Source organism: Streptopelia decaocto (genome assembly GCF_964273445.1).
Source record: "Streptopelia decaocto genome assembly, chromosome: 17".
NCBI lineage: Eukaryota > Metazoa > Chordata > Aves > Columbiformes > Columbidae > Streptopelia > Streptopelia decaocto.
Genome location: NC_138672.1, coordinates 3,618,183 through 3,639,971, shown reverse-complemented (window position 1 = coordinate 3,639,971; position 21,789 = coordinate 3,618,183). Strand labels below are relative to the sequence as shown.

At 47.6% G+C, this 21,789-nt stretch overlaps 1 protein-coding gene across 1 annotated transcript in view; it reads right to left on the bottom strand.

Annotated features, from left to right (window-relative positions):
* LOC309447442 (voltage-dependent N-type calcium channel subunit alpha-1B-like) overlaps window positions 1-21,789 on the bottom strand; it is a gene marked incomplete at both ends in the record, with an annotated part of 271,855 nt that overhangs the window by 4,732 nt on the left and 245,334 nt on the right. The window contains 8 exons of the mRNA XM_082068050.1: window positions 351-386; window positions 2,268-2,378; window positions 3,301-3,427; window positions 4,526-4,653; window positions 5,521-5,633; window positions 6,807-6,914; window positions 8,959-9,067; window positions 19,696-19,792. Of these exons, the coding sequence (XP_081924176.1) occupies window positions 351-386; window positions 2,268-2,378; window positions 3,301-3,427; window positions 4,526-4,653; window positions 5,521-5,633; window positions 6,807-6,914; window positions 8,959-9,067; window positions 19,696-19,792 (829 nt within the window). The remainder of the gene's footprint in view (window positions 1-350; window positions 387-2,267; window positions 2,379-3,300; window positions 3,428-4,525; window positions 4,654-5,520; window positions 5,634-6,806; window positions 6,915-8,958; window positions 9,068-19,695; window positions 19,793-21,789) is intronic.

Genomic DNA, 21,789 nt, shown 5'->3' with positions numbered 1-21,789 from the left:
TGGCACGCACAGCCTCCCCACAAGCCTTGGGAGACTACACCATAACCCCTCCGAGAGTTACTAATTGCTTCTTCATCACCAAACCAATTGTTTTCACTTCCTAAATTCCTGTGCAACAAGGCATACAAAAAAACCAAAGAAATAGGCAAACCAAACAAAAAGTCCCTGCTGTTACAGCGTGCGGCGTGCAACTGTGCATCGAGGGGACTGCGGCAAAGTGGAAAGAGATAGCGGCTGCGTCGGTGCAAGATTGGACTCCAAATGAGAAGGGGGGAAAGTAAAGGGTTAAGGAAGGTTAATTATTTCTTAATATGAATTTAATATGATACAACTTAGTGCAAACTACATACTGCTAGGTAACTCCCAGGTGACCGTGCTTTGCTCCTCTGCAAACAATTCGGACAAGATGAGAGACATTATTTGAAGCAGCCCCACAGTACAGCCAGTGTCAGACATCACGGCAGATGTGCAGCAGACACGATGACGACAAGGGAGGGGAGGTGACAGGGGAGGACAGCAAAGAGGGGGGAAGAGGTGAGATTAGAAGGGTTTTTTTAAAAAGTGGAACATAAAAAGATAGAGGAATGACAGGCAAACAGAAAGGGAGACATCCAGAAACAGAAAGCATTGCAAATAAGAGTTATAAAGAATTCAGAGTTTAGGGGAGCAGAAGCAGCATGTGAGAGGGAGGGTGGAGGGGATGGAGGGGGAGACACACACAGAAAGTACATCGGTTAATTAGCTGAAGCTACAACCACCAAAACATTGCATTATTAAATGAGGTTAGATCTGCTCGGGTATTACGGGCCTGATTCATAACGAGATTAAGCAGCTTTCACGTGGGGCAGCCGTGTCCTGGGGAACTCATGTCTGCAAATATCTGGCTGCAATGCAGAGGAGTTTCCCCAGGAAAGGCTCATGCCTTGGGAGAAGAGATGCTGCTTGTGGTCTGGAATAAAAGACAACATTGTTCTGGGAAGGGGGAAGGGAGGGGCTATGGCTCTGCTTTGGGGTCTGTTTCATTTATTAAGCATGTTGAGTGGTGCTCCTGATAACACGGAGAATGCAGCTCCAGTACAAAGACTGCAGGTTCTGCAGCCAGCTGGGAATTTTGCTCGCTGATGAAACGCAGCTTATACCAGCCTGAGCACGTGAGCAAAGAGATGATACCTGCTGGAGCTATTGCTGCATCTGCAGCACACAGGCTTTTAGTTTTGGGGTGCAGCACATCTTTCACATTCTGCTTCCCATGGAGAGCAACGGGAACAGCCCACGGGCTGCTCACTCCTGAGTGTATGGATCAGGCCCTTGGAATGAGAGACACAGCTACGAGTGGTGAGATGTTCTGATACACAGGACAGTGATCGGGGAGTATCTGGGACAATGAGCTAGCAATGAACATGTGAAATGCCCAAAAATGATCGGGGATAAACTATGACACCCTATGCAATCAGGAGCGTCCACAGGTTGCTGTAAAAGTCAACTCTAATGGGGAGGTTTCTTTACAAGAATTGAAAGAAGGGAAATCCTCAACGAGATTTTACTGACCAAAGTCACAATATGGTCTATGCTAAATACTATGGGAAGAGAATAAAAACAGAGAGGCTGCTTAGTGTCTCAGCGAAGCCTTCCAGGCACAGGCTGCCTGGTGTTTTCTGTGCCTACTACATTCATCACAGAGAATCACCGCACTTCTCCAGCTTTTTTGACAGCCAGGGCACAGGAGCATGCCTTGGCTGCCTGTCCGGATAGATGGTGGAAAATTATGCCTTCAGGAATACAGGCTGGCAAACAGTATTGCCCCTGGTTAATGAGAACAGCCACTCTTGGGTAGGTGTCCAGCCAGAGGGATTTCTCTGGGTCACTTTGCTGCCACCAGGGAGAAATAAAATGGAGGAAACACTGTGTCTACACATGAATCTATTACACTGGAACAGCCCAGAGAGGTGGTGGATGAACCATCCCTGGAGACATCCCAGGCCAGGCTGGACGGGGCTCTGAGCAACCTGAGCTGGTGAAGATGTCCCTGCTCATGGCAGGGGGGGCACTGGGGGAGCTGGGAAGGTCCCTTCAACCCAAACCATTCTGTGATTCTATGAATACCTGCCGTCCAAGCACAAAGGCTTGTTACTTGTCTCCAGGTTCAGCAAATATATTCTAAAACAAATATTCACAAATAACTTCCAGCAACATAGCAAGCGGAGAGAAGAGACTGAGTTCCCGACCCACTCTCCATGTCCCACCACCAGAAAAGCCTCCTCACTCACCTGAGTTTCGGCAGCCAGGCGCGGCATGGAAGCTGCTCGCCCCTGGCTCTCCAGGCCTGGTTGGTGCTCTCCATTGGCAAGCGTGGGGCTGATTTCTCTCATTTCTACCACCTGACAGAAAGAAGAAATGGTTTCAGTAGCAAGAATGTGAACATCAGCTTTGAAGGCTTCATTTGAGCAAGCTTCTGCTAAGTTCAATTCAATTGTGAAGAGAAGCTGGGAGAAAATTTAGAGAAGGTCAATGGAGCTGGTGAAGCATCTGGAGCACAAGTGTGATGGGAGCGGCTGAGGGACCTGGGGGTTCAGCTGGAGAACAGGAGCTGAGGGGAGACCTTCTGATCTCTGAACTGCCTGAAAGGAGCTTGGAGCCAGGGGGGGACGGGCTCTGCTCCCCAGGAACAAGCACCAGGAGCAGAGGAAACGGCCTCAAGTTGCGCCAGGGGAGGTTGAGGTTGGATGTGGGGAACAATTTCTTCCCCAAAGGGCTGTGGGGCATTGGAACAGGCTGCCCAGGGCAGTGCTGGAGTCACCATCCCTGGAGGGGTTGAACAGACAGAGATGAGGTTCTCAGGGACATGGGGTAGTGCCAGGGGTGGGTTAACAGTTGGACTTGATCTTGGGGATCTTTTCCAATCAGAATGATTCTATGATTCTAAGAAAGAGCTTACTTTATCTACAGTGCTGTCTTCAACAAGGACATGAATGGGCCAAGCTCTTCCACCATCTCTGACCTGTGAGACCTCTCCTCTGAGTTTGTACACTAATGACAATGAGATTGAGACAAAGGGACAACTTGGAGATACTAACCCTAAGTAACCTATAGCAGCAGGCACCTAATTCCAGGGAAAGCGTGTCCACATACACATCTGTCAGGTTTGGATTTTTTCCATAACATTCAAGCAAACTTTGGATTGTAAGAGAGAACAATGTTTGACTCAAGGGGCAAAAGACCTCTTCAGCTCTCAGGGAAGCATGTAACCAGATACCTATTAAAATTTACTGCATTTCAGTCTGTCTTCACCTGTTTACTCACCCGTTCAATGGGGATTTCTTCTGAGTGGCCTCGTTCAAAAGCTGGTGTTCTGGTTTCATAAAACACGTCCTGGGTGCGTTGGGTCCCCCAAGAACTGGACTCTTTGATCCCCCCCTCTGGGGCTGGCCTGTCAGAAAGAAGAGAGGGATTTTACTGACCTTATTGTGAGCTAAACCGCTCAGATACCCTTGGAGGTTCTACTTGTGAAACTGGCTGCAGGGTAGGCACACCTGCTGGTGAAGCTATGAGGTCCCCCGGGTTTTGCCAGGGCCACTTTCTATATAGCCTGAAGATCCCACAAGTGACAGAGAAGTTAAACCAGGCAACACATTGTTGGTTGGTTGGTTGTTTTTCAGTAACTAAGGAAAGCAAACTTCTACAGCTTAAGTTCTGCAAAGAAAAATTGAGAATTCTGGAGTTTGGGCAAATTATGTATGCAAGACTCATTAGATGAATAGCCCTGAATGGCATTGGCCCAACAAATACTGAAGTACATTCTCTGAATATACAGTGGTACAAATGGCCTTGGGTTTAACTCTTGAGTCTGGTGTCAGTTTCCCCGTCAGGGTCATTTGGGACACTGAAACCTCAGATGTCTATCACTAAAAGTCCACAGCACTTGTCACCCAGAGGAAAGTCACCTGAAGAGGAGCAGGAAATGGAGAATTGATTAGGGATCACTGTTACTGTAAGCGTTTGGGAAGCTCTCTGTGGAGGAATTGTTTTGTCCAACCAGATTCTGTCCTGGAAAGTCCCAAGAAGCTCTTGGTGCTACCAAGAGCCATGAGCTTGCAGGACTTTTTTGTTCACAATGACCTTTTTACTCCAAAAAACTCACTGTATTGGTGGCTGGTTTTTGCTTAGTTGTTTTGCAACGATCCCAAATTCCTCTAAGTAAACTCACGCTTAAGACCAGCCACAACGGAAAGTTCTCCAATTAAAATGTAGAGGAGACCATTAAGAAAACACGTAGCTCTGGAGAACCCAACGCTACCACCACAAAGATAGCTGCCCATGAGGCACAGCAGGAAGCAAAGCCACATGGAGACATTTTGGTAGGAAACTGTCCCAGCCATGGCATGAAGGGGCTGCTGGTCTTGGTGTCACCAGCTGTGGGCTCCCACCTCCAGAGCTACTGAACCAGCAGCGGTTGGGGTTGGTGTCTACGGCCAGTGTGTTCCCCCTTGGCGTTACAGTTTTGGTGGGGAGGTCGGGGGGTACTCACAAGGCGCCCCCGTTGTTGAGTGAGGCTGAGCTCTTCTGGCGGAGGAACGCCTTGGCGTTGCTGAATGCTGCCGGCTGGGTCTGCTCCAAAGTGGCCTTCAGGGGGTGGAAGAGCGACACCGGTCCAGGCTGCCAAGCACAAGGAAAGGTTGTCAGAGACAGAGCTTTGTATGGAGAAGACAGTCTGCAGTATGTTTTCTAGTTAATAAAATGCCCATTTGTCACTTTGAAAGATCAGCCCAGCGGAAAGGACAGGACATCCCAACCTTCCCATGGCTGGAAGAGGCTCTGAAGGACAAGTGCCGCCCTCAGCTCTGCTGCAATCCCCCTTCCCTCTAACAAGTATTCCCCCACCACCAGGGCACAGCAGGGATTTCATACACTGATGTGGCAAGATTCAGCCGGCCCATTGTGTCCCTGGGTCTGCTCCAGCCTCCTGTCTGCGAGACAGACAGACAGACAGCCCAAGCTGGAGATCAGCTGGATGATCATGAAATCAGTGGGTATCTGTCCTATCGGAAACCATTGGGGTTTCAATCCCAAGCCAGTCGGGTGAGAATATTTTCAAGAAATTGTAAAAATTTTCAAATCTATTAGAACCAAAACGATTTCGAATAATTCCCATTTTCTAAAGTAACTTCAACACGTTATAGCCAAACTAGCACCAGCTTTCACCCATTCTTTGGTGTTCCAAAGAAATCTTTTGGTGTGTTGCAATCCCTAGGCCATTTCTGCAAACAGGACTTAGCCTGCCGAATGTCTCTTGACATTTTTTGGAAAACATCTTTCCAGTCCTACTGGAAAAGGCAGCCGCAAGATATTTTTTTTTCCTAATATCTGGGTGTTTTTGAGACAGTGTTTTCAAATCCCGCCTGGACGAGCATCCAGACTTTCTATATGAAATGCGCTGGTGACTCTCACAAGAGATGCTGCCCAAGACTGGAGAAGAAACTACCCAAGAGGGAGGAGCGGGAAGAACATATTTTGGCGGAGTACCTGGCACAGGCCCCCGGCAGGCTGGTGGACTTGTTCCCTGCTGTTCTTGTTCTGCTTGTAGAAGTCGAATATCATCAGCGCCGCGTAGACCTTCCCCACGGTCATCTCATCGGCTGCCGGAGGAGGGCGAAACACAGCAGAGACGTTCGGGTGAGGAAGGGGAAAGGATCAGGAGAAGAGAAGAATAAGTCAAAAACCCACAAGAAATAACAACAAAGAGGCATAAAAAACAAGGAGAAAGGAGAGGAGATGTTAAAATAAGGAGGCAAAACAGACACAGAGAAGTGGGGGATGGCCCATCTCTAGCTCTCAAACGTTCACAGAGACCATGTAGAAAAAAGACAGGCAGGAAAACTCTGTGGCATTGTAAGGATTGCTGACACAAGAATTGCTAAATTAATACCAGATCCATGGCCAGCTTTTTATCAACAAAAAAGCCTTATTCCTTTTTCTTTGAATTACAGTCACCTCGGTCATAGTGGGCTAATATACATTTAAAGAGTATTTCACCTTTCCAGATGTCTTTTCTCACAGCTTTGCTACCAGCCCTTCCCTGCATGGCAGCTGAGCGAAGAGTTAAAGCAGCACATATTGAGGCATCAAGAGAGAAGGGAAGGAAAATACTTAAGCAGTCACTACCCACTGATTTGCACCTCCTCAGCTCCCTCGTTTTTCTTAATTAACAATGCCTTTATTGCTCTGCGAAGTTTCTCATTAATCAGAAATCCAGAGCCCTTGTCTTGGCCAATCAAGATAATAACTTCCCATTTTCTCAGCACGTTCACCCAGGACATCAAGTAACACAAAGGCCTTTAGCCCCAAAATACCTCACTTCTGATGCTGTAAGTTCTCTGAAACCTTTATTTTTCTTCTCCTATATTTCTGGAGCCTAGATGGTAGACGTTGCTCTCCTGTCCCGTAATGCACAGGCTGGAGGCAGCCAAAGCTACAAAAAAAGCTCTGAAAGAGGCCACACAGGGCATCAGTCCCTTCGTGGAGCTGGTGTTTTTTGTTTGTTTTTTTTCCTAAGTACAGGAAATCTACTGCAGCATAATGAAAGACAGGCCTAAATGTGGCCTCAGCTTCCCTGTGCCTCATGTGGCTGTGGCGCGGAGGTGTGGGCTGGGAACAGGGGATCCCTAAATGCTGACCTGCACTGGGTTTCTTTGCTGCATCCTCTGTGCACCCAGACGGGACTGGGGACACAGCAGACAAGGAAGGACAAACCTCCCATGGGCTTCTCGGGTGGCTGGGATGGGGTAGGTGCTTCCCCATGAACCACTTACGTTTGTGAGGAGGCACCAGCAAATCCAGAGTCTTCTGGGACAGATTGGGCCAAACCAGCGAGATCTCCTTTCTCAACTCAGCGTCACACTGGTGCTGTTTAACACCCCCTGCAGAAAGGGAGGGGAGAGAAAGGAGCACATTAAGAAAAGTGAAAACCCCTTGTCCTGTCAGCACACACCACAACTCTCACAGCAAGCACAGGGGAGGCATTTCCCAACTCCCACTTCTCCAGAGCACCAAGGCGGCACCAGCTACCGGTTGGCCAGAGAGGTGGTGGATGAACCATCCCTGGAGACATCCCAGGCCAGGCTGGACGGGGCTCTGAGCAACCTGAGCTGGTGAAGATGTCCCTGCTCATGGCAGGGGGGGCACTGGGGGAGCTGGGAAGGTCCCTTCGACCCAAACTATTCTGTGACTACATTGCAAAGGGAACTGGTGACGTCCTCCATGAACTCATCAGGACCATCATCACTTCAACCTGCTGACCCTCTGCTGTTACTTGGGGCCTAAACTTAAGCTTAGACTTATTCTACCTGACTGCAGGTGCTGGACAGTGTCAGCAGAAAGCAGCAGCACCTCTCAGGACCTGGTCTGAGGTGCTGGACTATGAGCAATGCCATGACTGATTATAAACCCTTTCTACCAACAACTCTCACCGAAGTTTTGGCAATGAGGTACACTCTCCTGTATCAGCAGCATCAAATAGCTGCTATATCTCAATATAAACCAGAAAGAGCTGAATACAGCGGTGTTATTAAAATGACCAAAGTGAGGTCTCAATACACAAGTGGAAAGTGATTAAAGAGGATGTAAGCCAACAGGGCAGCTCCCAAATGAATGCACAGCACAGTAGGCAATTAAGTAGTTCGTCTGAATGACAGAGATTATTTTTCTAAGAGAAAAGTAATGGAAGGAGGCTCCGGGTACTCTGCTACATCATGGTTTGAACTCCCACATGGAGGCTCATTAGGGAGTGTTTATTAAGGGCCTGTCAGTCCCACTAAAGACTCAATTAAATGTAGCACCCGAAACCTATTCAAACAGAACACCGAACAACAAAATAGGTCAAAAATTCACAAGCCACAGCACATATAAACCTTAGAAAGAATCCAGCATTGTCAGCTGAGCTCTGATGTCTGGTTCCCTTCCAGTGGGCAGTCAAAAGGGTGGGGGGAGCCTTTTTCAACTGAAAAACTGTTTGGATTACCATTGCTGACAGGTAACCAGAGTCCTAAAATAATACAAACTCTCGCTGTCCTTATCTAGAGGTTTTTACTAAAATAAGAGGCTGTTCCCTAAAAATTCCAGGCAGTCCTAAATTCACCCCTAGAAATGAGTATCTGATACTGGGTGTCGCTCCCCAGGGGAGTCCCAGTGACCTCAACGTTTTGTCTCCTTCCAGCAGCGCCTCCCCAAAGCATCTCAAGGGCAAAGTTTAAGCAACGTATGAGGGAGGTATCAATATAGAGAAGTTGAAGGGCTGGCCTAAAACCACTTCAAGAAAGAACAACATCCTAACCCTGCTCACCCTTCCCTCATAAGAACATTGTTACCTCCTGCAAGCTTTTAAATTGGGTACAAGGGTGCTTTGCCTGGTCATGCCTTGATTCTGACCCCAGCCAGCCTGATTAAACAGTGTAATGACCCAGAGAAAAGGCCAGTGTATTTTATTACATTGCAATGTTTAATTGGGAAGACAAGCATATGCCTGATTAAACACTTAAACTTTATCTCATAGCAGAAGGCGGTTCATGGCACTTGGAGCCGCTGCTTTGCTGCCAGCAGACAGCAACTGGAGAGGAAGGGCTGTTGTTTTTTCCTCGTGCTGGAATAGTCTAGAAAAGAGGTATGGAAACTCCTGTTTCTGTTATACAGCACCAAGCACAGAGACTCTGTAACCAAGGCTCTCCACATCTCATCACCGGGTCGAACAGATTACAGTCACCCCAAAGGCAGAGCAATGCTCAGGACCCCTCCGGTGCCTGTCCCCAAAGCTACCTGGCCCTTGGGTGCAGGCAGGTGACTGGCAAGCAATAGAAAAATAGGATTTCCACCTGGAGCAGGATTTCTGGGGTTTGAGGAGGACACCAAGCCAACAGCCAAGTTGGGGTTTGAGCCCACGTGTGCTGTGAAATGTCACCTCCCTCTCACCTGAGGCCAGTTTGATTTCCAGGGCAGTGCGGATCAGGGCCATCAGCGTGGATGTGAAGTGGACGGTTAAATCTTCAGGTGAGATCGGCATGTTCATCCGCACCAGGCGCTGGGGAGAGAAACATGGTGGCTGTGAGCGGGGGTCAGGATGCTCCCCCCCATCCTCCCCTTCCCCCCGCTGGAGCCCTTAGAAATAGCCAGATTACAAACATGTGCGAACTTTTTGTGCGCTGAGCTAAAACACATCTTCTCCGTATAAATATCAGCTCCTTTTCAGGAGTTTTAGTGGTTAAACAACTGATTTGCCAACATTTGTACTGCAATCCTACCCGGACAGTTCTTCCAAAAGAAGTCAGTTTGAATGTTTTCACCCCATTTCACAGCCTGGTACCCTACTCCTGACAGCCTCCAATTACATCTGCAGCCTCGAGATGTGGCTGGTGCCAAAGCAGCCTGCTCAGGAGAGAGAAACCATGGAGCCACCTCTGCCATCCCTTCCTACACCAGCTTCCTTCACCTCTGTTCTGCCTCTGCAACAGGAGCGACAGAAATAAATGGGACTTGGCACCATTTAAGATGATGAGGGATTTGCATCCTGCATTCAAGGATTCAGCTCCACCAAAGAAGTGACTCTTCCAGCTGTGCAGGTGGCCTTGCCTGTGAGCAGGATGTGAGGAAGGCACTGTTGGTGACAATGACAACAGGAGGCACCTGAGTGCACTGTACAACAGCTCTGCAGGCTCCAGAGTGGTCCCATGATGATGTGTTTTGTACACAGCCTGCTTAGAGAAACCTCCAAGACACAGTTTCCCAGAACTATGAACTGAGCTGCCTTAGGTTGATTGGATCTTGGGAACAAGTTATTCCTGGAAAAGGCTGTGGGGCATTGGAACAGGCTGCCCAGGGCAGTGCTGGAGTCACCATCCCTGGAGGGTTGGACAGACAGAGATGAGGTTCTCAGGGACATGGGGCAGGGACAGGGGTGGGGTAACGGTTGGACTCAATGATCTTGAGGGTCTTTTCCAACCAAAATGATTCCATGATTCTATGATTTTGGTGCCCTGAGAGAAGACAGACTCCAGCCCTGGGATCTTCTCCGAGCCAAGGAGAAAATGTTCCCCCCAGAGGGGACATGTGGTGGACAGAGAGAAGGCACAGGGGACTGGTCCAGTGCAAAACATCTGCCTCTGAAGTGAGCTGACATTCAGAGGAGCCAAATCCTCCTTATTTATCTTATTATGCTTCTTCAGAACTTGTTGCATGCTGCAGGGACTCATGCAACAACCTGCCCCATCTCCTGAAGTCTGAGGCAAACCATTGTAAGCTCCAAGAGCTTTCTTAAAGCATGCCCAGAGGTCATCTTCCATGGGTGACAGGCCTCAGAGACAGGGAAATCAAAGCCAAGGCTCTCCTGCCTTTATAATTCAATGACAGTATCAAATGCTGGCAACACTACAACAACATTTTCTGTTCACTTTTATCAAATGAAACAGCATTTTAATTCAGACTTTTGCCCTCAGCACACAAAACGTTGCAACACAAGTATTATGTCAAATAGAGCCCAGTTACCACTCACAGAGTCCCACTGAATCCCAGTTCAGTGGGAGAGAGTTAAGGGATGGAGAGAGAAAGATGCATGGAAGTGAAGAACAAGCAGATGAGAAATAATTCCCCAGGAGAGCTCTATCCTCACAAAAACCAGCACCAAAAAACTTCTGGTGACTGAGACATCCCGGGTCCCTCAGCTGACTTTCTAGACCAAATTCCCAAAGTACATGAACGCTGAACACAAGCCACATCACAGGTATCTGCTGCAATGTTGTATGAAGGTCCTTCCTGCAAAACTTCTTTAAAAAGGCTTAGAAGGAAATTTCCCAAGGGGATACACACTTGCAATTGCACACTTGGCTCAGCAAAACCTACGCTTAAGTTCTGTGTGGGAGCGCTGCAAACAGCTGCCTCCATGGAAGAGTCTCTCCCCAAACCACATTGCTGTCTGTACTGCCTGGTCTACAGCGTTTTTCCCATCCCAACATGCAAACTGGTCCAACAAGTCAACCCAGACACCTTTAAGTCATCACAATTTCCAATCTGATAAACCATCAGCTAACAGAAAATGAGCTTGCTGTGTCCTTCCTTGCCTATCTCGCAGCCCCAAGCTGGGGATGGCTGTTCTTCCAGTCCCATCAGGAGAGGACAGGCTTGGTCTGGCTTGGGTGGGATGTCCCACTCACTCCTTTTCATCAGGGTGACAAACTGGGATGGGCTGTAGGTAGCCAAGCTGAGGAGCACTTGAACTGCAGGTGGGCTGCAAGTTGCACCTACCAGGGCAGAACAGCTGCCCATTTCTTAGCAAAAAAAAAGCCATAAAAGGGGTCAGAAGAGCCTTATAACCTGCTGCAGCTCAGCCCAACAAGTCTCAGCTACAAACCACCCTTGATCCCTCTGGACATCAGTGAAAACTACTTTCTTGGAAGCCCCTGACATGAAAAAATATATTGCTTAAATGGATACCATCCCTGGACATCTTCAAAAGATGTACACATGAAGTTCTTATGGGCATGGGTTACTACTAGATCTAGGTTATGGTTGGACTCAATGATCTTGAGGGTCTCTTCCAACCTAAATGATTCTACACACCACATTTCTGGGAGACCTCCCGCTGAACAAGCAGCAGTTGGAAGAAAGGAATTGATTCATTTTTGATTGAAAACAGCTTTGCCAGCGCCCCAGGTGGGACATGCTCACACTATGTCCCCAACGCCGTTGTCACCCAGAGGAGCTGAGGAGGCGGCCGGACACTGGCACAGCCACCTAGGAAGGGACTCGGCACCTCAACTTCCTGCACATTCCTGGTGTATTTTCCTAGTGCTGGAAATGCAAGTAAAAAGGCAAAGAAAAAGAAATCTTAATTTTCCCCTCTAATACTATAAAACAACTTTAACGTAAAAAAAAAAATCTCCTGCCAATATATGCAGAGCAAGAAATTTCAATCCTTTCAAGGCTACTTTATAATATTACCTATATTTTAATTAACTTCCATTTCATTACAACCCATTTAAAAGGAAGTGGAATCCAATTGAAACTGGTAAAATTTATCAGTGTCAAATATTCTGATTGACCGAAACCCGCTAATTGAAAAATTAGTGAAGAACATCCCTAATCATGATATAAGAGAAAATCTCGATGTTTTCATACAGCATGGGCAACAACATGGTTAAAAAAACCCTCAAGCATTTGTTTAGCCTTTACACAGTTTAAAGTAAAATTAACATCTCTCCCATTTAAACTGTTTCTTCTGGCTTGATTTGCACTTCAAGGCCATGCCTTAGCAGTTCCTTGTGCTTTGGAACATGATGTAAAAATTTGATTAAAAAAAAATAAAACCAATTTGGATAATTTTCCATCTTTCTAAACCCCAGATGGAAAACGCACGAGCCTGCCGATACAGATGGCAGGGAACCCAATGCTTCCCTGCACCAATAAAAAGCATCGCTTGGGGTGCCCTGGGACGATTCCAAATGAGGGGCATTCAGGTGAATAATAACTAAGGAGCAGGGAAATAAAGGTAAAAATCCCTCTTGAGCGCTCAGACCTGACAAGAAAGGGCTCCCCGTGCTGCTCTTCTTCATCCTCCTCTTCCTCCCTTCGTCTCTGTTTTCCTGGGGAGGGTTTGAGGAGAAGCACCAGCGGCAGATGGAGTCCCCGCTCCTGATTCCCAACAGCGCCGGGGGATCCCTCCTCCAGCCCTTGGTTTTAATTAGGCTGATTTGGAGGCATCTCCCTCCCCAGCAAGGGCCAAGGGAGCTCGTTAATGTTTCTGCAGGAAAAGGCCCCAGAGGCAGGAGCTGCAATATTGTCTCTAGAGTCTCCTAATTAACTCAGTGCAGATAACGAGGTAGTCACCAATTACAGCCAGGGTTAGTTAACACTTTTTGCTTCAGTTACTTGTGTGGTCAGGAGGGGTGCAGGCATCCCTCAGCTTCTAGTAGCGATTCAATTGCAAATAACAAAGACATCGCTAAGGAGAAAGCAAATCTTTGTGTCAAGCAGAATTTATGCCCTTTCAGCATTTGGTTTCTGCAGATCTTCTGCTTCGAAACTTCTTGGACAATGTCCGAATAGGCAGGGAACTTGGGGGAAAATTCATCCTGGTGTCAAAAGCCGGGATAAAAGGTCTCCTGCTGGTTCCCAGCCTGACCCAGAAAGTGAGCACTGAGCAGAAATATCTGCACTGTAGATTTTATTCGCTGTTGGTCCGAACGTTAGCAGGACGAGGAGCAGATGGAGCCAGGAACGCCAGGAAAACTGTCACCCCGGTGGATGTGAATTATTTAGAGCACCCCATCAGCAGCTCCTGCGCAGCCCCTGGGACAACAACTGCTCTGGGAATAATCCCCAACCGCGAATAAATCCAGGACAGTGGAGCACTGCTTGTGGGAAATGAGGCTGAGTTGGGTGAATAAATTATTTGCTATTATATGAATAATTCACCCCGACCTAGTTGTAATTATTCTACTCTCATTTAACTCTTTTGTTGCCTTCAGAGAGGTTGGCCACGACCTTCCCCCTCCCTTGGCCAGCAGAGGAGCCACGTTTGTGCCCCAAAACGTGGGCTCTGGCTCACCCCTGGACCTGCCATCCTACCCACAGTAGGTGCAATCTTGCTCCTTGTCTAGCAATCTCTGTGCAGAGGAGGCAGCAAGGCTGGGCAGCTATAGCAAACGGACCATTCCAACTCTTGTTTAGCCTTTAGGGACCTAATTTGGATTTTAAAATCCACATAGCAGTGATGGGCAAGGTGAGGTGCAGCCCTGGTGTGGATGGGGAGCCAGCCCAGCTCCAAGATCAGCCCCACCACGTATCCAGGAATCTTGGCCATGTCAGGAGGTGCTAAAGGGAGAGCCAGAGCCCTCCTGAGCCCTGCAATGAATTAGAGTGTGCAAAACCGTGCTTGACAGCACTAACAATCACAAAATTAAGTCAAGAGCCACCTCTAGCTGCCAGCATCGCCCTGCAGATCCCAGCAGGGCTTTGTCTGGAATTAGGACAGAGCTGGAGACGTGTCTGCTGGTAATGCCGACTTCTCCTGTCCCCAGAGAAGAAGGTAAAAAGATAACTCTGGAGAGCAGAGGGGAAAGGTTTGGGTTATCACCTCTCCTAGCATCATATTGTTCCTAAGAATCACACCCTCAGACCCACACTTGCAGATGTCTCCAAGATATCTCAATAGCATCTTACTGCCAAAAAGAGGGATTTAGCAGCATCACGGGCATCTCCTTCTGCCATTTGATCTAAAGACACATCCAAAGCTCTGTGTGCAAAGGATGGACTGACTCCAGGTGATAGCAAAGCTGGCTGCTGCTCTATTGCTACTACTGAATAGCATATAAACCCCAGGACCCTTCACTACAAAATACAGACCACAGAGTGGAAAAACACCACCAGTCTCATCTGAAAACGGACCAGCAAACAAGATACCAAATCGAAGTCAGAGTGGTTTTCTTCCCTCTTTTCATCTGCCTAGATAAAAGTGGTTTTAAGATTAATTTCTTAGCCCCTTTCCTCACCCCCCAGTGCAGGACAGAGCTCTCCTGGACCCCACGCGTGCACCACCGGGCAAGCAGCAAGCAACGCGCCCCAAACGCAGAGGCTGGTCATGCTGAGCAAGGAGAAGAGTTGAGAGAGGGGAAGCAGAAAACAGCAGACAGGAAGGACAGGAGCTGAGGAGGCTGCAAAGAGGGCAACTTCCAAACGAAATGACAGTGTGCACGTACTGAGAAGGTGACACAAAGACAGAGGGAAAACCACACAAAACGGAAAGGACTGGGAAAAACGTATATGGAAAGAAAGAGGGCATGGGGCAAAAGACCTTTTGCCAGACAGAATAGTGAAGTTTTAAAAAAAGTATTTGGTTCAGAGGCAGAGAGCAGAAACAGAGACAGAGTCCCGGCTGCAGGACGAGGGGTCGTTGTTCCTCTGCTCGGGCTGGGGGGGCTGCACTGTCCTCCCCAAGTGTCCCATCAACTGTGGGGGACAGCAAGAGTGACACTGGGATGGGGGGACACCCAGCAGATGCTGTGACCCGCATGTGGGGAGATGCTCAGCACCAATCTGTCCCCATGGACGTGCTGTCCCTAGCGCTGCACACACAGGGGAGGAGGGAGGGAGCACAAATGGGTCCTGTGTCCCCATGAGCATTCAGATTTATCAGCAGCCGCAGTTGGAGTGGGGGTCAGGCCAAGCTGCAGCCTTACAGCCTGGGGAAAATTCAGATCTGGTCTCAAGTCTGTATTTCTGTAGTTTTGGGCTTGCTGATAATATGCAAAATGAATCTGGTCACCTACAAGCTCAGAGAAATGTGATGTTCAGCCCAGGCTGGAGCTGTTTGACTTGAACCCGTCTCTACTTGTGGTTCAGCCATACACAGACACCTGTTAGAGGTTTCTTAGTAGATGGGTAAAAAATTCAAGAGGTCTTTAAAAAAAAAAAATCAGGAGTCTGTATTTTAAAAATAAATCATTCATATGTGTATACGTTGTGTGGATTTGTTCTGTAAAGGCAAATGACTTAAACTAGATTCCAACTAACTTGCAGGGAGAAGACAGACCAGGGAAGGGACATTTGCTGTGTCTCTGCCCGGGGAAAATCTGCTGCAACCATCACATAGGGGCATGAAGACACCACGCTAGAAAATCAGCCAAAAGGCTTGCTTAAAATGCCTATTTTAACACATACGCTTTTTTTTTCTCCTTTTATTTTCTTCCTTTTTAAACTGTACAAGATTAAAAAAAAATGCTTTATGTTTCTGGTCCACAGGTGTGACCGCGGAGCAGCTCTGGCTGCCAACACCTCCTGCCGGCCTTTCCGCGGGGACTTGGCTCCGTTTGAAGTCAGTGGAAACTCAGAGGTGCTAAAAGGAGCCATCGATTGCTTTAAAAGCATTGGGTTTCCGTGGATAATTGCCATCTCCATATAAATGTTTATCTATCCACCCATCTAACCGGAGCAGCTAAGACCTGGGAGCTGGCATTTGGAGGTGGTTGGGTTTCTCAAGCTGAGTTAGGGAATGGGGGGTACAAACTGCTCATAACCAAGATGCTCTTTTAAAGCAGCTGCCGAAGTGGCCAGAAACAAATCAAAAGGAATACAGAAAAGAGATCAAACTGGCTAGCTTTGAGGATATGTTTAATTTTTATTTTAAATCCTAACAAACTGAGGACGGATCTTGTAGGAATCTGTATCTTAAGCTCTTCTTGCTTCTAAGTGCCTTACACAAAGAAGGCCTAGGTTTGGGTTTAGCTTGAGTCTCTCTGCAAAATCTTGTTTTCACATGGCCTCAGTGAAAGAACAAGCACTGTTGGAGGGGATGTTGTGATCTGGATCCACCACTGCACCAAGCACAGTGTGGTAATTAGGCTTGGTGGTGGGTGAAATGAGGCCAACAGCAAAAAAACCCAACCCTGTTGAGTTTGATGGATGCTCAATCACACCAGTGCTAAATGCTTATGAGAAACCTCTTCCCTCCAAAACCGTGAGGCTGAACATTAAAAGCTTCCAAGGAATCGCCCCTGCAAATGCAAATTTCCAAGCACCAAGATGGGCTTTCCCTGGAGTCTGGGTCTGCTCCGTGATTTAACTCCGCGTCTCTCTGAGTTTCCACCGCATTCATCAGGCAGCGTCTGAAAGGCAGCAGCTGGCAGCCTTTCGGATACAACACGTTTTTGTGGCTCAATTGCAAAGTTTTTCACAATAAACAATAAGTTTGAATGATTTTTTCATCTTACTGTCTTAAATGTTTTCGGTTAAAATAATTTCTTTCACGAGGGTGCTTAAGGAGCCCTTCTGGTGTTGCCTCTGTTTAATAGCTTGCAACCTCCCACAGTACTGCCTACTCTAATTACTCTGATCTAATTAAGAGAGGGGGGAAAAAACAGCATACTACTGAAGGGCTAGTGAAACAGATAGTCAAAGAGCTGTAGGAAGATAAATGGAGATCATACTGGTGGGGTAATTTGCTCATTAGCACCCTCCTTCCACAAATTAGCCTGAATGGAAGCAGAATGAGAGAGGAGAGATAGAAACACTGATAGAGATAGCGGAGACATAGTTAGAAAGACAAACTGACGTGCCATAGTTTCAAAGACCAAAAAAAGGTTATAAAAAAGAAAAGCAGAAGATTCAAAATCCAATCTGCTTGGAAAGCAGAGAAAGCACCAGAAAAGTCCAGGAGAACAACACTAAAGTCACAGAAAACCAGCGCTCGCTTCAGCCACGGCACAAAAAGCTGGTGGTTTGGCAGGAGTTTCTATAGGGGGTTGGTCTACCTTATAGGCAACGCGAGCCGGGCATTTCTTCCCAAGGCCTAGAGGTGGGGACATGTGTCTCAGCATCTCATACATGTCTGTGTAACTGATGCGCCCGCTGGGAACCAAAGGGAGGGAGGCAAAAGCAAGAGAACACAGAAATCAAACCAGACCGGGTGGGAGGGGGCAAAAAATAAAAGAGGAAGGGGATGGGGAAAAGGGCAACACAAGGGAGCAAATGAAAAGGAGGAGAGAAGAGGGGAAGCAGACAAGAAAACAGAGATCCGGTTAATCAGATTTCTCAGGAAAGCAAAAGGAAGAGGTGGGGGAAGAGGAAGGTTTCTCGGCTGCCGTTGCTGTTCTAACACCCAACGCATCCTCTGGGACATCCAGAGCTGCCCCCGGGTTCCTGCGGGGAACCACTGATGTCCCTGCTGGGGTGAGGGGTGTGGGGGGCTCGGGTTCTGCTTGCTCTTTGCGGGGGTGGAGGGACGCTGCCCCTTCTCGCCCCCCCAAACCAGTCGATGGAGGGGCTGTTTCACCATGCCAGGGAGGGCTGGTAGGCAGAGTTATGGGACAGGGAGAGACGGGGCTTCGAAAAAGTATTCAGCTTTCCCACAGTGAATAAAGAGTTGGGTTTGCAGCTCAGCCTACGGGCTGTGAGAGAAGCAAAAAGCCAGTCCTGGTGTGTCTGGGACTGCTCTGACTCCAAGCTGAGGGTGCAATTCTGCAAAACCTCAGCCAGCTTGAATCCAGGTTTAACAAAATCAGAGCCCAGCACTCGATTTGCAAGAAGGTGGTGGAAGGGGGCATCTGTTTCTCCCTTACATTTGATGAGGTCCTTCCTTCATCAAGCCAATGTCACCTGGCTGTCTCTGGGGGCAGCTGGCTGTCCTACATGTTAGAGGGAACTGGGAATTGCAGCGATTTGGGAAACAGCGCTTAGAACAGCCCATACTGATGGCATCTACCTTCAGAGCACACTGGTGACAAAGAAAATCCTGTTCTGAAAAACAAGGGATGCAGAAACCACAAGGAATTCTCCTGCTTTGCCGTTTTCTGACTACTGAAACTGGGAACATGACGGTGACAATCTCATTCTGTTTTCCGAGTGAGCTGCCTGCTAATTATACTGTGCAAATCACTGCTACCGGTCGCCTGAGGAGACCTGAGTATACTGTGGCCTATTAGTAATTAATGTTTAACCCCTGGAAAAGCAGGACAATATTAGCATCTCCACTATACTAGGAGGGAAACTGAGACCTAAGCAGTCAAGCAAAACCGCTTTCTCCATCAGGACAGCTCCAGCAGCCACACACCAGCCCTGACACGGGTCTCAATGTGTGAAGCATTGATGCAGGAGAGGGTGGGTGGAAGAGAGAACTTACCCAGCCAAAAACATCTATTCCTGTCCTTGGTAACTAATGCAGTTAAAATACCACCCAGGTTTTTATAGCCCTGAGCTAATTTAGAGGCTGCTGAGAGACACCAGTTGTAATTACAGCCAATAGCTTCTCCCTGGCCTCTCTCTTCTGCCCCTGCTCCCTGGCTACAGGTACAGGGTCTTATACCTCCTCTGCAACACTCTTTAACTCTTAATGCCCAACCAGGTGTCAAAAACACCTGGACTGGAGTGAAAGAGAAAAGCCATGGCAACTCCATGCTGCTGCTTCCCCTTGTCCCTGCTTCATCCTCTCCTTCTCCTCTTCATGCAGCGGCTGCAAGAAAACCCAGCCTGTAACTGGGACCCCACTAAGCCCAGCGCCATCCTGGGCTGATTTCTTGGCAAGATCTGTCCTAATCTGCCCCCTTGGCTCCCAAGCACAGTGTACTTCTCCTGTGCCACGAGGCAGGAGGTTGCACTAGATGGCCATCATAGCTCAGGATCTCAGGTTGCTCCCCAAGCAACCTCTGGCTGTTGCACTGTGAAAAGTTCATCCCTTCATCTCTCCCATCCCACTCTGCTGCCCAGGTAACCAGTACCCAGATCAAATGTTCTTTCCAGCTCAGGAAGAGCTTCAAACATTGGTCATTCAACTGGAGCGACAATCCTAAGGAGCCCAAACAAAACAGACTTGCTATTCCCTGGAAATCTTGGGCTGACATTTCTCCCCAATGCGCATATATAAAGTGCTGAGATGATGCTTGTGCTGCTCTTCCCAACACTTCCCACCTCGAGCCGGCAGGATGGGAGCTGGGGGGTTCACTGTCTCATAAAGCTGCCTGTCTCCAGCCAGCTGGGGTGTGGGAGGAGACGGGGACGAGATGCACGGAGGAAAAAGGAGGCAGTCAGTCAATCATTCCTTTTTCAGGCAAGGGGTTAGTTATATTACGGTTTCTTTCCCGCACCATTTGCGTTTGCACTCGGGAGGGGTCAAAAGAAAGAAAACCAGAACTGAAAATGCTGGAGGGAGCCTCTCAAGTTCCAAACCTTGTATGCCACCCTATGCGGGCACTTCTTTCCTAAGCCCAGGGGTGGAGCAATTACACGTAACAAATTGTACATATCCTTATAATGAATCCGGCAACTGGAAAGAAAACATCAGACGTTATGACAGCAAAAACCGAGAGGAATCAGTTTTTCCCCAGGCAAATAGAAGTTGGAAGGGCCAAAGGAGCTGAAAAGCAAAGTTAGTCTGACAGCAAATGAGTTTGCAATGAATGAGGCACTTTAACACAGACCGAGAGAGAGAGAGAGAACTTCCAGCTGCTCAAAAAAAGCTCTATCCTTGGGTTTTCTTCTGCTAAACCTTCAGTGCCATGTGCCAGGCTTTCCAAACATGGCATCTGGTTACCTTTATCACTAACGTTTTATTCCCATCCGCCTCCAGACAGCCCCTACCCAGCAACCGCAGCCGCCCAGCAAAACCAGAGCCCCCAGCACACAAATCGCCTATTTGCTGGGTTATTCCTGGGATTCAAATGAGCTGGTTCAAAAGAGCTCGGGCACCTCCGCCTTCCACTGCTCCCACCTACATAACCCCAGCAGAGCTGTACTTTGTGGCACAGACAATAAATAATTAGCTGCAAGTCCAGAAATTGCCATTTCAAGAGCTGTCTTGGCCATCGGCACCGGGAAAATCCAGCCTTCGTTACCAGGAGGTGAAATTAGGTGCCTTGAGGTAGCTTTATGGTCAACCTCATTAACTCCCAACAATATTTTCAGCTAATTTAACAGCAGGATTAGATTTCTTAATCTTTTGTAAGTAACCAAATCATGTACAAAAAGAGCTGCGCTGAACTTCAAAGTGACCTCTAAAGAAAAATGAGATGATTGAGCTTCGTTATGTTTATTTTGGTACATTATATAAAGAAGGCTGGAATATTTTGGAATGTCTCCTTCAATATTACTGCTTTTTTGGACGTGAAAAATTAAGGTCTATTCAAAGTCTTCGCAATCAACTCAAAACTATTAATTTAGAAACAGACCAAATGGAACTGTGCAAGTCTTGGCTGCAGGCCTAATCGTGGTTATAAAAAGTATATTGGTTTAACTGAGTCGAGAAGTTTACTGACATTTTAGAATGGTTTTGTAAAACCAGAGTGTAGAAAATATAAATCAGCAGTTCTCTGAGCTCTCTGAGAGTCCGTGGAAGGCTTGAAAACCAACAGATAAACTGCACCGGGAGGTCATGGCAGCAAATTATGACAAACAGGCATTCCTTCCCTGGTTGTTTAAATCTCTCTGAGTTTTCTTCCTTTCCATCAGCACCCCTTTTCTCCCAGGAAGTGATGAAAAAAGCTCTGGTTTGGAAGCACCTGCATGTCCTCCCGCCCACTGAAGGTGCTGCCGGGAGCAACTGATGGAATGGGACGGCAGGACCAGCATTTCCAGAACCTCTAAGGGGTGTGCACTGGGGAGGGGGACACAAAAGACTTAAAGCACTCACTCTACGTATCTTGAAAAAATAACAGTGGATAGAAATGCAATTTTCTTCTCTTTCCTTTCTCTTTCCTTGTTCATCCTTAAATTCAGTGTTTTCACTCATTAACCACAGCCCTGGACCAAACCGCTGCGTGTATCCCGGTTCTCTCGCTCTCTCTTTATCCGAGTCTGAGGCTTCTGCCAGCTCTAAATCCAACAACTTCCACATACTTACCCCTCCTGAGCGTCACACATCTACAACAACTGCTAGCTGCTTTGCTTTACTTCCTTTTGAATGGTTTTCCCCACAAAACTTTAGAGTGAGTTGGATTTTGTAACAGAAACAAAGATGACATTGGAAACAGCCACACACATTATGCTTAAAATATTATCTATATAACAAAAGTATAACAACACTTGTACTCTTTGGCCGTGCAGCATCTTTCATCGAGGGTGTCAAGCTACAGAAAGTGGACAAACACTAAGTCTTTCTTTCAAATTATGCGATGGTGATTATTTATCATTCCCCTATACATCCGTATACTGGGAGCTGAAATGCTAAAAGGAGACGGCTGACATGGGAAACAAAAATTAGATCGACGTTTTCTTTCAATGAGTTTGAGCAACCTGTGGAACAAACAGCTGAATAAGAACTGGATC